Source organism: Rhagoletis pomonella, unplaced genomic scaffold (genome assembly GCF_013731165.1).
Source record: "Rhagoletis pomonella isolate Grant_MI unplaced genomic scaffold, Rhpom_1.0 Rhpom_scaffold_00012, whole genome shotgun sequence".
In the NCBI taxonomy this organism is placed as follows: domain Eukaryota; kingdom Metazoa; phylum Arthropoda; class Insecta; order Diptera; family Tephritidae; genus Rhagoletis; species Rhagoletis pomonella.
This window is the reverse complement of record NW_023458566.1, coordinates 18,203,634-18,218,636: the sequence shown is the minus strand read 5'-3', so window position 1 is coordinate 18,218,636 and position 15,003 is coordinate 18,203,634. Positions and strand designations below refer to the sequence as shown.

General features: G+C 35.0%; 2 protein-coding genes across 2 annotated transcripts in view; both read left to right on the top strand.

Moving 5' to 3' along the window:
- Window positions 1–15,003, top strand: part of LOC118748014 (serine/threonine-protein kinase rio2-like) — a 47,102-nt gene that overhangs the window by 8,564 nt on the left and 23,535 nt on the right. The window lies entirely within an intron of this gene.
- On the top strand, window positions 9,139–14,959 carry LOC118748012 (lebercilin-like). The gene is made up of 6 exons (XM_036482280.1): window positions 9,139–9,366; window positions 9,439–9,679; window positions 9,743–9,999; window positions 10,872–11,097; window positions 11,153–11,851; window positions 14,567–14,959. The coding sequence occupies exons 1-6, from the start codon at window positions 9,299–9,301 to the stop codon at window positions 14,822–14,824; spliced, it is 1,749 nt and encodes a 582-aa protein (XP_036338173.1). The 5' UTR covers window positions 9,139–9,298; the 3' UTR covers window positions 14,825–14,959.

Here is a 15,003-nt window from a genome sequence, read left to right as displayed (position 1 = left end):
GAAATACGAAAACTGCGATATTTTAGTAACTACTGAAGATTATTCACTCAAAATTGATATTTACAACAATTTTTAGATCAAAAATAAGAATATTATACATTTTTGGAAAATGGGCGTAGCCACGCCTACTTATGGTTACATGTGTATATCTTGGTAACCGCTGCACCAATTTATTCCAAACTTGGCACAGTGTTGGCCTTGGTACAGCATACTAAATGGCCGAAAATTTTAAAAATCGGACAATAACCACGCCCACATCCCATATAACGGTAATTTAGAGAAATACAAAATCTTCGATAAATCAGTAAATATTAAAGCTTATTTATTCAAAATTGATGCTTGCAACAATTCTTTACCAAGAAATACGTTTATGGTAAAATTTTGGAAAATGGGCGTGGCACCGCCCACTTATGATCACATATATGTATCTCGGTAACCGTTCTACCAATTTGTACCAAACTCGGTGTGGTTATTGTACTTGCCACATAGAAGCAAAACGTTGAAAATTATTGAAATCGAACTAAAATTACGGCCGCTTTTCATATAACGGTAAATTTCAGAAATGCTTGAAAGTTCAATATTTCGAAATTTAAGGACGCTAATTTACTCAAAATGGATACACTCCGGTTTACCATGTAGCGGTAGCTTTCGGAAAGGTGAAGAAACATATATTTAATACTTGCGCCGGGTATTTAATGTTCGGCTCCACCCGAACTTAGACTTTCTTACTTGTTATTAGGTACTTTTGAAAGTGGAGCGCATCTTGAGTTTATAGAACTTTTTATTAAGCAAGTAGTTTTTAAGGAAAGGACACAACCGACTTCAATTCTCATATTCAAATTTAGGGGTACCGTTAATTTCTTCATGATCCAATCATCGGATCTCTAAAACAAATTACGGCACGACCTTGAGTTACTATCTTTCTAATAAAAAAAGGATTATTGAAAACGGTTCACGTGGTCCAAAGTTATATATTCCGGCGAGATGATAACCTCCCTTTTTTTTGAAGTCGGTTAAAAGCGTTTGAGTTCTGTTAATCGTAAATAAAGTGCAGTTTATGAATTTTAAAACGTTGATTTATTTATTACATACTGTACATAAAACTTGCATAAATGTATATTAAAGAGGGTATTATCCGGAGCAAATTTTCAGTATTTTCCGGTGATATATCTTCAGAAATATAAAACCCCCCCTAAAATATATTCCTGGGTGCGCCCCTGTACATATGTACATATATCACTAACTTAGAGTTAAAAGTTGCTAGGTCCCATTTTAAAAATGATAACCATTTTCTTCGAGTATTTCGTAAAACTTTGAATACAACATTTTGGCTGTTTAAAGTAAAGCAAAACTCCATATGAATCTTCGATTTTTATTAAAAGATGTCGTACTATTTTTGGCCTTATCGGATTTTCGGTGCTTCTTTTGGACTTAGCACATTTAACTTTCATTGAATATAAACGAGAATAAATAAGAGAAGTAGCTTTATCCTTTTCGACTTAACAACCTTATGTTTTGATTTTTTTTTTCTTAAATCGCAAAAACTGTACAAGATCTTGTCTTGAAATCTCATAAATTTTACATATTATTATAACCTATTCATATAAATTCATAAACTCGTCGAATTTTTGCGATTAAAAAAAATATTTTTTAATTTTAAAATTTTCGTGGATGTCTTTACTTTGTACGTAGAAAAAAAGAGTTCACATAGAGTGCTACTATTATTTTGCGCACAGCTATACATGCATAGGCTGCACATATGTATTTGTATTGATTTAGATTTTAGTTCGAGGTCAACGCCATTCGAAGGATTTGGCCAAGCGTAACTACTGCACATTTTTGTTTGCGACCAATTTACATACATATTTACATGTACATACTCAATATTTGTATGTACATACGTGTTTATTTATGTATGTAAATATGTACTGCATTATACATACATATGTACATATGTATGTATATATAATGTATTCTAGAGCGGGTGTCAACAGTGCAAAGTAATTAAATCCACCACAAACAGATACATATATACAGTATCGGTCATATCTATATCCCGCCATTTCAAAGTGATATTGTGTGCCACTTATGTTTATTTATTTATTTTTAAGAATTTTCAATTAAAATACAGTCCTTTCTCTAATAAACCCCATATAAACTAAAGTTTAATAATTTGTAGAATTCTTCAAAAAAGTGCAACAAATTTTCACCTAAGTTTCAAACTTTTTTCTCGGAAGTGTTAGAATTTTTTCGAGTACACAGTTTTTTAGCCACTTCAAGTTTAGTCTGATAATGTGCAAATGTCAAGTGGCTACGAATTACCGTTAATTTTTAAGAATTTTTTTTGTCGTATTGGCTTCCATGTAATGAATAAACTCAATTTATTTGTATATGGAAGAAATCCGCAACACCTTTGGCGAAAAAAATTCTAAATAATCAACGGTAATTTACAGCAACTTGAAACTTGCACATTATCAGACTAAAATTGGTTGGGCTATAAAACTGTGTATTCAGAAAAATTCAAACACTTCTGAGAAAAAAGTTTGAAATTTAGGTGGAAATTTGTTGCACTTTTTTTAAGTTTTCTACAAATTGTTAAACTTGTTTTTATATGGGGTTAGTTAGAGAAAGAACTGTATTTTAATTTAAAATTCTCAAAAATAAATAAATAAACATAAGTTGCACACAATATCACTTTGAAATGGCGTGCTATAGATATGATCGATACTGTATGTACATATGTACATGCAACGACAAACACTGAAATGCAGTTGCAATTGCCGCTTCAGTGGACAAAGGATAAAGCGCAACAGACCACAGCGCGGGCGTTTATAATAAAATGGGCAGTGTTGACATAAAGACTCTGCTGGACAGAAGGCAATGACACCGTCTGTTAGATGCCGCAAACCAGCGTACAATAGAGATACACACATATGTACGTACGTACAACCATAAGAACGTTGATAATAATGCAATTGAATCAGCAATCAAAGAAACAACAACAAACATTGGTTTAATGTGCCCAAATAAGATTGCCTACAAGTTTTTTGATACATACAAATATGTGATGCATACACACTTATGTAAATATGTACCCAGTAGAAAAAAGAAGAGGTAAAAAGCAATTACAGAGGGCCGTCTCTGGAATGTAGAGGGCCTTACCATCTGCATGATTTCCTTAATTATTTTTTATATGAAACGGTCCCAATTGGAAGGCATTGCGTTTCCGTTTACTGGAGAACAGCTCAAAGAAGGGCTTATTTTTTGTGCGTAACACTTCACAGATGCTTTTTCGGTTTATATGGGTAAAGAAAAACCAATAACTAAAATGAAAAATTATATGTTGGCTCAAACGAGATCCTTATCAATTATGCACAAGAACAAAGGCAAAAAAAAAAAAACAAAATCAAAAATGGTTTTAGAGTTTAGTTAAACCTAGTGTTAAAGTAGAGGCCGGGAAAACTATTCTGAAAAATTGTTATATAGGAGATGCTTATTAGTTGCCTTGGTTTACAATATTTCTCGTAGCAGCTAGAATGGAATTCCAAATACGTATAGCGTTTACGAAGAACAGCCTTGTAGACATTACATAAATAAAAATTGGTACAATTAATTTTTCAGACTGGATAGATTTACTAAAAATGAGCTTGTCATACAGATAAGAAGGTGTTTTGGTTGAAATCAGACGGAATAAGAAAATAACGGTTCTAAAATTTTCTGGCATTTGAAAATATCACACCCTAAGAGATGACGCTGTAGAGAAATTCTTGCATCTTTTTGTGCGTAGGTTAAAGAGGCTATCCATTACTTTTTGCACTCCCAAATATTACTTTTTTCCAGTGGGTTCATGTGTATGTAAATATGTGTATAAGTATACTTATATGTGCATGAGAAATTTAATGAAATGAAACATTCATAACTATGTGTTATGTATGTACTAGAGATGGGCAAAACAAGTGATTTTCTACGTGACACGTCATGTCACGGTTGATGCAGAAATGTTCTAAGAGCATCCAGATGCATTTCTACATCAAAATTAAATTTTAAAAAAATTTCGCTTCCATCTTTTTGACGGTCAGGGCTCAAATATATGTGTATTCTCAACCAAAATCAAATCGTAAGCTACTACTGTTTAAGCTATTTACCGTATTCACTTTTGACGCATTCAAAGATACAACAGATGAATCTGCAGAAACAGTTTTTGAAGTCATTAATTAATGCGGAAATATAGATTTAATTGACAAAATCAGAAAATAAAAGTTGTGACGGTGTTTTAAAATTTTGGGAGGAAGTTAAAGATTTTCCACCCCTTAGAAGGCTTTCAAGACAAATTTTTAACATACCAGCTAGCTCAGCAACTATTGAAAGAGTTTTTTCTGTCAGGCAGAATTCTAGGAGAAAGACTACTTACACGATTGGTGAAAACCTTGACAAAACAATATTTTTAAACAAAAACATTTTAAAATTACATTGAACATACATTATTGATATAACCGAGTTCCCCGATTTGCGGAGAATTTCAGTTTGCGTTGGGGAATCGGGAAATGGACCGTTTTTTGTGCGGAATTTCGGCTCGTTCAATTCTAGTATAACAAAGTTTCAAATGACTAAAAATTAACGTTGATTGTTTAGAATTTTCTTTGAATTTGCTTTCATATAGCGAATGAACATAATATAATTTTTATATGGAATAAAACAACGCAACAACTTAGGAAAAAATCCTAAAACGGAAATTTGTAGCCATTTAAAACTTGCACTTTCTTATTCTAGAATTGACAAAGCTGCATACTCAAAATATTTACAGAAACTCCAGTTAAAAAGCTCGAAATTTTTACGAAAGCTTGTTGAATTTTTTTCAAATATTGCACAAAGTCTGAAACTTGGATTTATACAGTTTTTGTTAAAGAATAAACTATATTTTTATAAAAAAAAAATAACGCAAATTAAATAACAAAAAATAATAATAATTGATGGAAGTAAATATTTTCGACCACTGTATGTACATATGTAAATATTATCTACATACATAAATATTTTTTATTCTTTATTTGTTAACTACCTTTGTAAAAGTTTGGTTTGGTTTATCAACACATAGATTAATTTCGATTAAAAATATAAAAAAGAAAGACCAGGAATATATCAAAATACATAATTTTTTGTATGTATATTTACTTACCAGCAGTTGAGTTTTTTGATGGACCCCAAATCCGATTGCTTTGAGCGGGCAATGACCATTTCCTCGGTGAGACGCGTCATTGTGTTTTGTTTTGACGGTAGCACAGCTCTTGTGATATTTAGTAATTTTCTTAAAATGTATTTATTTTCCTTTTATTTGTTAATATATTTGTATGTATGTATGTACATATGTACATATATTTTCGCTTTTGTTGTTTACCGTCCTTTTTTATTGCTGCAACAAAATAAGCAAATAGAAAAACACTTCAATTCCACTTCATTCGTGTACCTACTGAAAATCCGTTTCGCAAGCGCTGGAGGCTAAGCCCAATTGCACAAGTTAAATGCACAAAAACAACAAATGTAATGAAAAATGCCAACAGGTTTTTGCCGTAACTCTTTACTTTTTTTCATTATCTTTTTTCTGATGGCAAACGCGTGCAGCGACGGCATTTCTTTACATACATATTTTCTGCACTCTTATGTATGTACATATGTATGTATGTATATACATATGTACATGTACATATGGTATATACATACACGCATTTGACTACATATTAACGCGTTGATTTTTGCAGAAAATGCCCATCTGCAACTGTTGCAACAACTTATGCTCCCTTTCCCCATCGTCTGCGCTACTCGGACGTTTATTATCAGAAATGTATTTACTTTACTTTTTATTTTTGTAATAAATTAACTATCTACTTTGTTTATTTTTCTCAAAACCGAATTTCTACTTCAGCTTCCTCAAGCGAATTCATTATGACCACCTGCATACATACAACAATTTCAGCACAGTTAGCTACTTTCTTAGTTTTAGTTAATTGCTGTGATTGTTCAGCAAAAAAAAGTACCGTTTAGGATTATTGATTTAAGCCTTCTGTATTTAAACAAATTTTATGGCAGGTAAAGCTTTTCCTCCCATAGTAGACCCGCAAGTAGACGTCAAATTTATTTTCCTACAGGCTAATGCGTGTGTGCATATTCATACATACATACATATGTACATATTTATGTCGGTACAAATTTAAGAATGCAGCAGCATCTAGTGCCTACAATAGCAGAGCGTATCTGACAGGTGCCAATCATACCACACATGTTTGCCAACAACACGAAACCTTTTTAACTAATCACGCCCACCGAAATCCGCTTTTGATATTGAAACTATTTTCCACACAGTCTTTTAACTACGATATTTAATTTAAACAACGTCATCGATTTTTTCGCATTTCCCGGATCCGCCTTTCAATTTTTCTCTCCCTTTTCTTTCATTCAAAGGCATTGAGCACCATTCACCACTTTTCCACTATTTTACTTCATTTAAACAGCTTTTGCAAATACCTATGTATGAGCAATTTTTGTATTATTTTAACTTCTTTTTTACGAATGTTTACGAGTTTTTCACAGTGAATTTTGGGAATTAATGAGAGTTGTTTTTTTGATGGGAAAGAATTTTTTACAATTATGTTTTTCACAAATTTGCTTCGATTCGCTTTTAACAGCAAGTGTCTTTGCTCACATCATCGCCAGAGAACATTAACGTCAACGTCGCTGTCGCTGTCGCTGTCGACGTCGACGTCGTAATAGCCATTCTCGTTGTTGTTGGCGTTTGCTTAGTCTTCTCTCGTCATCATTACCGTGTGCGGTTTTTCACTTCTTGGCTCGTGCTCAGAGGTAATTAGGTACTTACTCTTATTGTACACGCGTTCATGTATTTAATTTCAGTTAAGTATTTACAACTTTAGTTGCCTACTCGTACGTATGATTCTTTACTATATATGTATAGCAATTTACCGTCTTGGCCGTTGATACTCGTAGAGTGATGCGTTCGTAGTTTGCCTTAATGAGACAGACTTCAACGTAATACAAACTTTTGTGTATATGTATTTCCGTTTATTCCTATTGTTTTTTTTTCGGCCACTCACATCGCTCGTTACTCGCTTCCGTAGTTGACCATGCACGCGCCGCGTTTGTGTTGAGACTGGCAGCGCCAACTAACAGCTGCTGCTGTGTAAGCTAGGCGCTCCATCGGAATGTGTGCTCCACACGCTCGCACGCGGTGGCTTTCGTTGGTGTTTAGGTGAGCTTTTTTTGGGGCGAATTCATCTTTTGTTTTGCTCCAGTGCGTCCATGAGTGCGGGGGAGGAAATGGGGGAGCCGGCGGCCGAATTGCCAGGCAAAGTTAAATGTGACAGATATCGGTGTTTTGTGATAAATAAAAAGCTGGCGATGGAAAGAAAAATTTATGGTTAAAATGCTTAAACAATAATTCTAATGCCATTAGATTTTTAACGTTTTTGTAGTATGATTACTTATTTCACGAAAAAGATTGTAATTATTTTATTCACGTGTCTGTGTTTATACGAAAACTGTTAAATGCAATATGCATGTTTTCTTATTAACTTGGAATAATTCCACTGGGAAAATAGGTAAGCGCCTTACGAGGTAATCCACATTTCTTTCAGCTTTTAGTACCAAAAATGTCAAAAGGCACAAAATGAACAGCTCCCTCTCTTTCAAAAACACTCCAATTTATAACTGACATCAAAAAAGGAGGAGATTATCAATTCGTCGGATTATTTTTTTATATTTATTAATGTTACCACGTAACTTTGGACCGTTAACTGTTTTCTATACCGCCTGCCAAAAAAAAAAAATATTAAATATCAACGCAAATCCTTAGCCACTTCAAATTTGTATACTGAAAATTGAATGGGCTATGAAAAAAATCGTAATCGTATCATTTATAACAAATCATATGTAATAGTCTTAAAATTTTAACTAATATATGTAACTTAACTTATATATTCTGTTCTCTATCTCACTACACCTTTTTAAAACGAAACAAATTTTTACCTTTTATCAAAACCGTAATTATTTTTCATTAATAATCTTTACTGCAATTTAATGAATTTTTTTTTCTGTCAGTTTCCATGTTAAATTAAAATAAAAAAAAATCATATTTCACTTACTAATTGTTTTCGTGAAACTGGCTATTCGAAATTTTTGTGGTAGAAATCATAACAAATTTGCTTTTTGTGCTTTTATTTATTTTTATTTATGTGCGATTTATTCAAATTTATTTAAAAGTTTTTTTTTTTGTAGGAAGATACAGAGTTTTAGGAGATCGAATCCATTTTCCAATTTCCAATGTCGATTTTCTAGTGAACCTCAATTGGAGGACCAACCCACTCTCAAACAAAAGGGCACATTTGTGGTATGCAAAATAATCTGAGTTACCCACTTGAGAAAAACATGGATAACAATTTGAATTTGAGCATTATTAAACTTTTTATCAAACCATGGAAGAAATGAGGGTCAAGAATTTTGCATAGATTAGGAAAAAATTGGAAAAAATTTTGCTTTGACCATTTTGGGAAGCCAAATAAATAAAATAAAAAATAAAGTTTATCCGAGTGTATTTCTGCCATGAAAAACAAGTGTTCATAGAAATACCATCGCATTTCATAGTCGGCGTAAAACTGTAGGATCCCTCTCCTTTGTGCGACAACATCAAGGCGCACGCCACAATTCGGATCGCCAATCCATTATTATTATTATTAAATGCGTAATTTTCACCAAGATCTGCTGAACTGAGAACCCCCGATTTCAAATTCGTAGATGCTTAGATCCTTATTTTCAATGTATACTTGACCGAAAAAAAATATTTTCTAATCGAAAATTTATTTAAGATTTTTGCAAAAGTTTCAAAAATTTACATTCAATTACACAGTGAAACTCGGTAAAGCCTAAAACAAATCATATTACCTAACACCAATGCGGCCTGGTCGGCCAAGCGACGATGAAAGTTGTTTGTAACCTAGGAAACTTCATTAACATGAATGCAAGCGTCAAAGGCTTCACAGTCCTGTGGTCAAAGGAATAAAAATAAACAATAACAACCAGCCTTAGAGAAAGTACTTTCTCAAAAAAAAAAAATATTTGCTTCAAGTGTCTTCATCAGTTTTAATAAATATTGTTTTAAAGAAAAACACAAAAATACTTCAATTTTATTAACTGCAATACGTTTATATTTTGCTAGTTGATTCCATTTATCATCGTATATTAGTAAAAACAAAATTGTGTATCACAACAGCCGACGAACGTATACGTAACCTAAATGGTCTCACCGCGAAAGTCAATATCTGCATTGAGCCTCATTCCAGAGGAACGTGGCAAACTGCTGCCGTAAGTCCCTTCGCTTAGCATTGTAATTATTTTAGTGGTACACACACATACACATTTGCTTTTTCTACACAGGGTGTCTACAAAGAGCTGTGAGAGCCTTTACTCGAATACGTCCAGTTCGAAAAGTTCAATTAATAACTTATATCGGCGCAAGCAAAACGCCGGCAATGTCGGCGGTGCAGGTGGAAACATGGGCCGCCACTCTACACTGATACCCGCCACAACAGAAGTGCGCCAACGCGTATTATCCGCTCGCCGTCTACGCATGAAAACATTTCAAAATCAATTGGCCGATGCACAGCAAACAATTGCGGTAAAATATTTAGCCATTCATCACGTATATATGTATATGTATCTCTAACGGTATCGTTTGTAGGATCTCGCACATGAAAATCGTATCCTACGCACGTTACATAAGCGCCAGGACTCCGCCTTGGCCAAATATGAATCAACAAATGCCGAATTGCCGAAACTTTTACACTCCCACGCCGAAGAGTTGCGCGTGTGGCAGGCAAAGTACCGCCACCTACAGCAGATCAACAAGGAGCTCGAGCATAAACTTAAAGCAAAAGAGTCTATAATACTCACGCTTAGCGATCAAAACAAATACTATAGTCAACTGAATAAGGATAGGTGAGTGCGCTTGTGAGGATATACAAGTGTATGTACATATAGGAACTGACTAAGCAACACTGGGGCTTTAAATTGAGATATGCCGCGACCATAAATTTTACTTCTTAAACTTTCGATATACTACTTCTATATATATGGTCTCACTTAAGGTCGTTTTGGTTTTGGGGCAACCCAGTCTTTGAGAAAAGCTCGGGGAAAATGTGAAGACGCTGACGGAAACTCAAAGACAACATATTGTTGACAGACGAAAACATATTGCGCCTTATGCATAAAAAGTGAGCTTAAGCTCAGACTCAACTTTTACACTAATGGAGTGAGCTTAAGCTAAAGAATTTGTACTGCAAAGCGAGTCGCGAGCTTAAGCTCAATTTTGTAGGGAAGGGGCCCAATATGTCCTAAACTCTCCAGCTATCTGAAATCCCGACGCTTTCTCACTTTACTTCTGAGAGACTTCCGGCACGTCTTCCCAAATAAAGTGTTCAGCCGTAATTTGTATCAAGTAAAGTACAGGTAAAGCGCAAGAAACTGTTTCTTCAGCTGTCATTTGTATGCAATCCGACCACCCATTCTGTTGACGCTTTAAGACTTGTCAGAAATCCGCCTAATACAGCGACTTTCATGCGCATTACACAGCCTGACCTTTTAATTCGAGGTGATATCGTCTGCTGTTCTTTGAATCAAGTTCGGGGGAAAATATTTGTTATCGTATTTATTTACTTTTTCCCTGAGCGCCGTTGACAATATGAACTATCAAAGAGTTATAGTGCCGATTTTACCACACTGTAGATCCAGCAGAGCTCAATTGGCATAGGTTCTTTTGCATCTTCTTCAGCTCATCTATGCTAATTAATTTATCTTAAAAATATTTGAAGGAACCTGGAAGAAAGACAGCGTTTGTCCGAGAAGTTGGAAAAGCTTGAAACTCGTTTACAGGAGAAGGATAACGACATGAAGCTACTGGCACGTCGAGTTCAAATCGAGACCAAAAATTTCAAACAACAATTACTTACCGAACAAAAGCGAACAAAGGATGCTTTGATGAAGCTGGAAAAGGCTCGATTGGAGCTATCGGGATATCGAAAACTAGACGAATTAGGTGTAAGTTTGGAGTTGGCATTTGATTACTGCGCTTTCATTATATTCATATTTGTAGGATAAGTTTTCCACACTCAGTGTGGGACGACGTACAACGAACCCCACAGACGATTCAAAATTGGAAAAAGATTTAGAGCGGATTCTGGCAGATGAGGTATTAGATGAAGATGAGAAAGATCTAGATGCAGATTTCGATCCCGGAAGTCAACGTTCAGCCAAAAGTCCAAATAATTTGACAGCCGAAAGCTCTTTGGGCTATGGAAATCACAAAATAGCTTCGTCCCTCACAGTGGGTAAGTCGCGAAAGCAGCGACAGGAAGGCGGCGGCGGCCTAAGACCTGTGACAAAGCAGCAACAATTAGCCCGACAGCAGTTGCTACAAGGATTCGAAAGGAAAACACAAAAAAAGGATGATCCGGCGCATGAACGTCTCGCCGCCATAACAGATTACGAGGTTGAATATGAAAACGATCACAACGGCGAGTTCCCGGGAGCTAGCGATCGCCGCCAGAGCAATCGAAGCAGCCGTAAATATGCTAACACAGGGGATGGCGATGAAGAGCTTGACGAGGAGAACGGAGATTATGAGGGAGAGGAAGAGGAGGTCAATGGTGATTCCAGCCGAAAAGCGGACGACGACGAAGTGGTACCACGTGGCACCTTTAACGCCAAGTATTTAGTAGAGGGAGAGGAAGAACAAGCACTAGAAGGCTTAAATGACGAGAACGGTGAAGATGATGATGATGAACGGGATGTTGTAAGTATTGTAAAATTAATTCCAAATCAAAATCAAGGGGAAAATTTTCACCCAGTAACCAGTCATGTAGGCGCTGGGCTTATTTGAGCTATACAAGGTTCCAGGGGTTAGTAACATCCAGACGGCCACACCTAGTGGACTTAATGAGGGGCGATCTTGCGTTAGGGTGTTGTTCCACAGGTTTTGAGAAGGGTGTTAGTTAGTTTATTTTCACAAGTAAAGTCGTTCAGTCTAATAAACTTTGAGTATAAATCAATCTAGAAGATAATAAATAATCTCGTTAGATCGAACAATCTGAAGGATGCATTTCTGCATTTCATTTTCGTGGGAAGCTTTGTAGTGGGTAATGCATTTCTTCGAACTCTAAGTCCGCAGATCGTTTTATGCAATAAAAAATTTAGTTAGTTACGCTTTCTTTGCATTTCAGCGAAAATGTGAGATAGGACCTTTCTATAATATGTATGTAAGTAGTTTGTACTATCTGGGTGTACAGTAGACTGACCGTAAAAAAATAAGAATGCTTAAAGGGGCATATATCACAGACTTCCTGATTGGTCTGAATTTTTTAGCCCTGTGCGACACGCCTTAACTGTCTCCAATCGCGGCCAAAATTTATATGTGATGTCTTCGACTAAAGCAGTATCGATTTTGGGTATTGGATGAAAAAAAAGTTAATTTTAATTTTTTAAATCTCTACAGAGGAATCTGTACTTCGCCCCCTGTTCGACACGCCTTAACCAGAGACCCAAAATAATGATTATCCTAATATTTGAGATCAAAAACGTCGCCTTGTTTTAAGAGAAATTTTTTTCCTCTTTGTATAGTAATTATTTACGAGAAATATCTATATATCGTTTATTTCAAGACGAATATTATTTACGTCTTCTCATAATAATTATGTGGGACTTTTATTTATTTTTTCTTTTTTTCGTTTCGTGGGACATTTATTTTAAGACGGAAATGATTTACGTATTTTCATAATAATTATATGCGGCTTTTATTTTTCTCGTCTCTCGTGGGACGTTTATCGTCTTGAAACAACGACGAAAATAATTTACATTTTAAAATAGTCGTCCCGAAAGACGAAAACAACTTTTCCATTGTTCACTAATAATTATAGAGCAATATTTAATTTTATTTCTTATAATCGTTATGGTCTCTGGCCTTAACCGTCTCCAATCGGGACCAAAATTTATATGTGATATCTTCGACTATAGTAGCAACGACTAAGGGGTTGAGGCTCAGGAAATCTGATGTAAAAATTTGCTTCCTACATTTAAAGACCACCCTAGTATTTATACATTCAGTAACTCACAGAAGTATTTGTTGTTGTCCTCTATAATAAATCTTTCTCGTTATTTTGTATTTAAAATATAGCTCATCTATAGGTACTAATGATATAAAGAGAAGTCCCTTTTTACAAGCTTTTATTTAACTCGCTCTGTATGAATGTATGTATGTATGTAAGTATGTTTGTTAGGGGCAAATCTTGCAATCCATTTTTTATCAACTTCCCTATGAACTAGAGACTTGAAACTTCAAAGTCGGTTCAGAATCCGATGACAATGCAATACGAAAGTCAAGTTAATCCGATAGGTGGCGCAGGAGTCGAGATATTTGAAAACCCGTAGTTTCAGTTCGATTTGGTTCATATTTTGGAAGTATATTAACTACATGAAAAAGAACAACTCTACTAAACAATTTTCCGATAGGTGGCGCAGAAGTCGCTATATTTGTAAACCAGTATTTATGAAAGCTTGCTTTAAACATATTCGTTTTTTACTATTAAGTTATTTTTGTAACAGGTAATCTCGCGAACGGCAGGTCCGATTTTCATTAAATTTTGTATATAAATAGCTTAAAGCCAGGTGGCGCTGGAGTCGAGTTTATACTTAAATCGCATGTATGACCTGATCTTGCTAATATTCCAAATATGTATTGGTAACACGAAGGGAAATATTTCGGCGAAAATTACTCGCCAAGTGGCGCTGAAGTCGAGTTATTACTAAAAATCGTATTTATGATCCGATTTGCGTCATCAACGAGATATATATTGATAACGGTAGGGGCAATACTATTGCAATAAAAGAGCCGCAAGGTGGTTAAGTCATTCGGAGACTCAAGGGATCACAGTCAAATTAGAACCATTAAATTCACCACCAGAACCATTACGGCCCTTGCTTTACGGCGACTAAAGGGAATAAAGACAATTTTTGAAGACATTTAAGGTATTTCGTCTGAAATAAGTATATGTATGTATATTGGGTTTCTGTGGACCAATGATACTCCCCCATTTTGAAACTGTCACCAAATATAATATACAGACTCAAGGACAATTCACCGTCGAACCGGTTCATTGTTGTCGCAAGAACTTCTGTACGATGGTAGGGCGGCATACTTAAAAATATCCGATTAGAATGTTTGAAATTTTGATGACCATTTTTTTTAATTCGCTGAGTTTTGTAGAAAGCTTGCAACATTGATTTGTACGGTTTTTGTTATAGAATGAGCTATGTTTCAAATAAAAATTAACGAAAAAGATTTATAACGGAAGGCATTTTGAATATCGTAGCTTGATGAGCATTTTGATTTCATTGTGGTTGTTTCGTTCCTTACTATTTTATATGAAATTTGTTTTTAACGTGTTTATAATAACAATCTTTATATTAACTTTTGATTTGGCATTCTAATTGCTTTGCATATAAAAATTAACAGGTCTGCCATACCGCCAAGAAAACTTCACACATGAAGGAAGAGATTTCCAGCATACGCAAACAAATCTCCCATGACTACAAAGAGCGAGAGGCCTTTCTGGACACGTTTTGCCGACAGGCCAATAGTGGAGTTCTATTAGATGAAACCCCAAAAAAGCGAAGTAACATCACCTTGGGTCAGAATCTGCCTAGCAATCGTAAAAACAAATTGCTTGCTGCGCTCAAAGCCATCGACGATAACAACAAGAGTCAGGACTAAACTGCTACTTCATATCTACATGTCTGTGATTTTTAATCACAAACTTTTGTTGCTGCTTTTATACATACAGGCTGCGTTTCTTTATACATTCCAGAATAATACATTCACAGCCAGAATAAACAGAATGCGTTTGAAATATACCTGAACATATCATCAGGAACGTTCTAAAGAACAAGTAA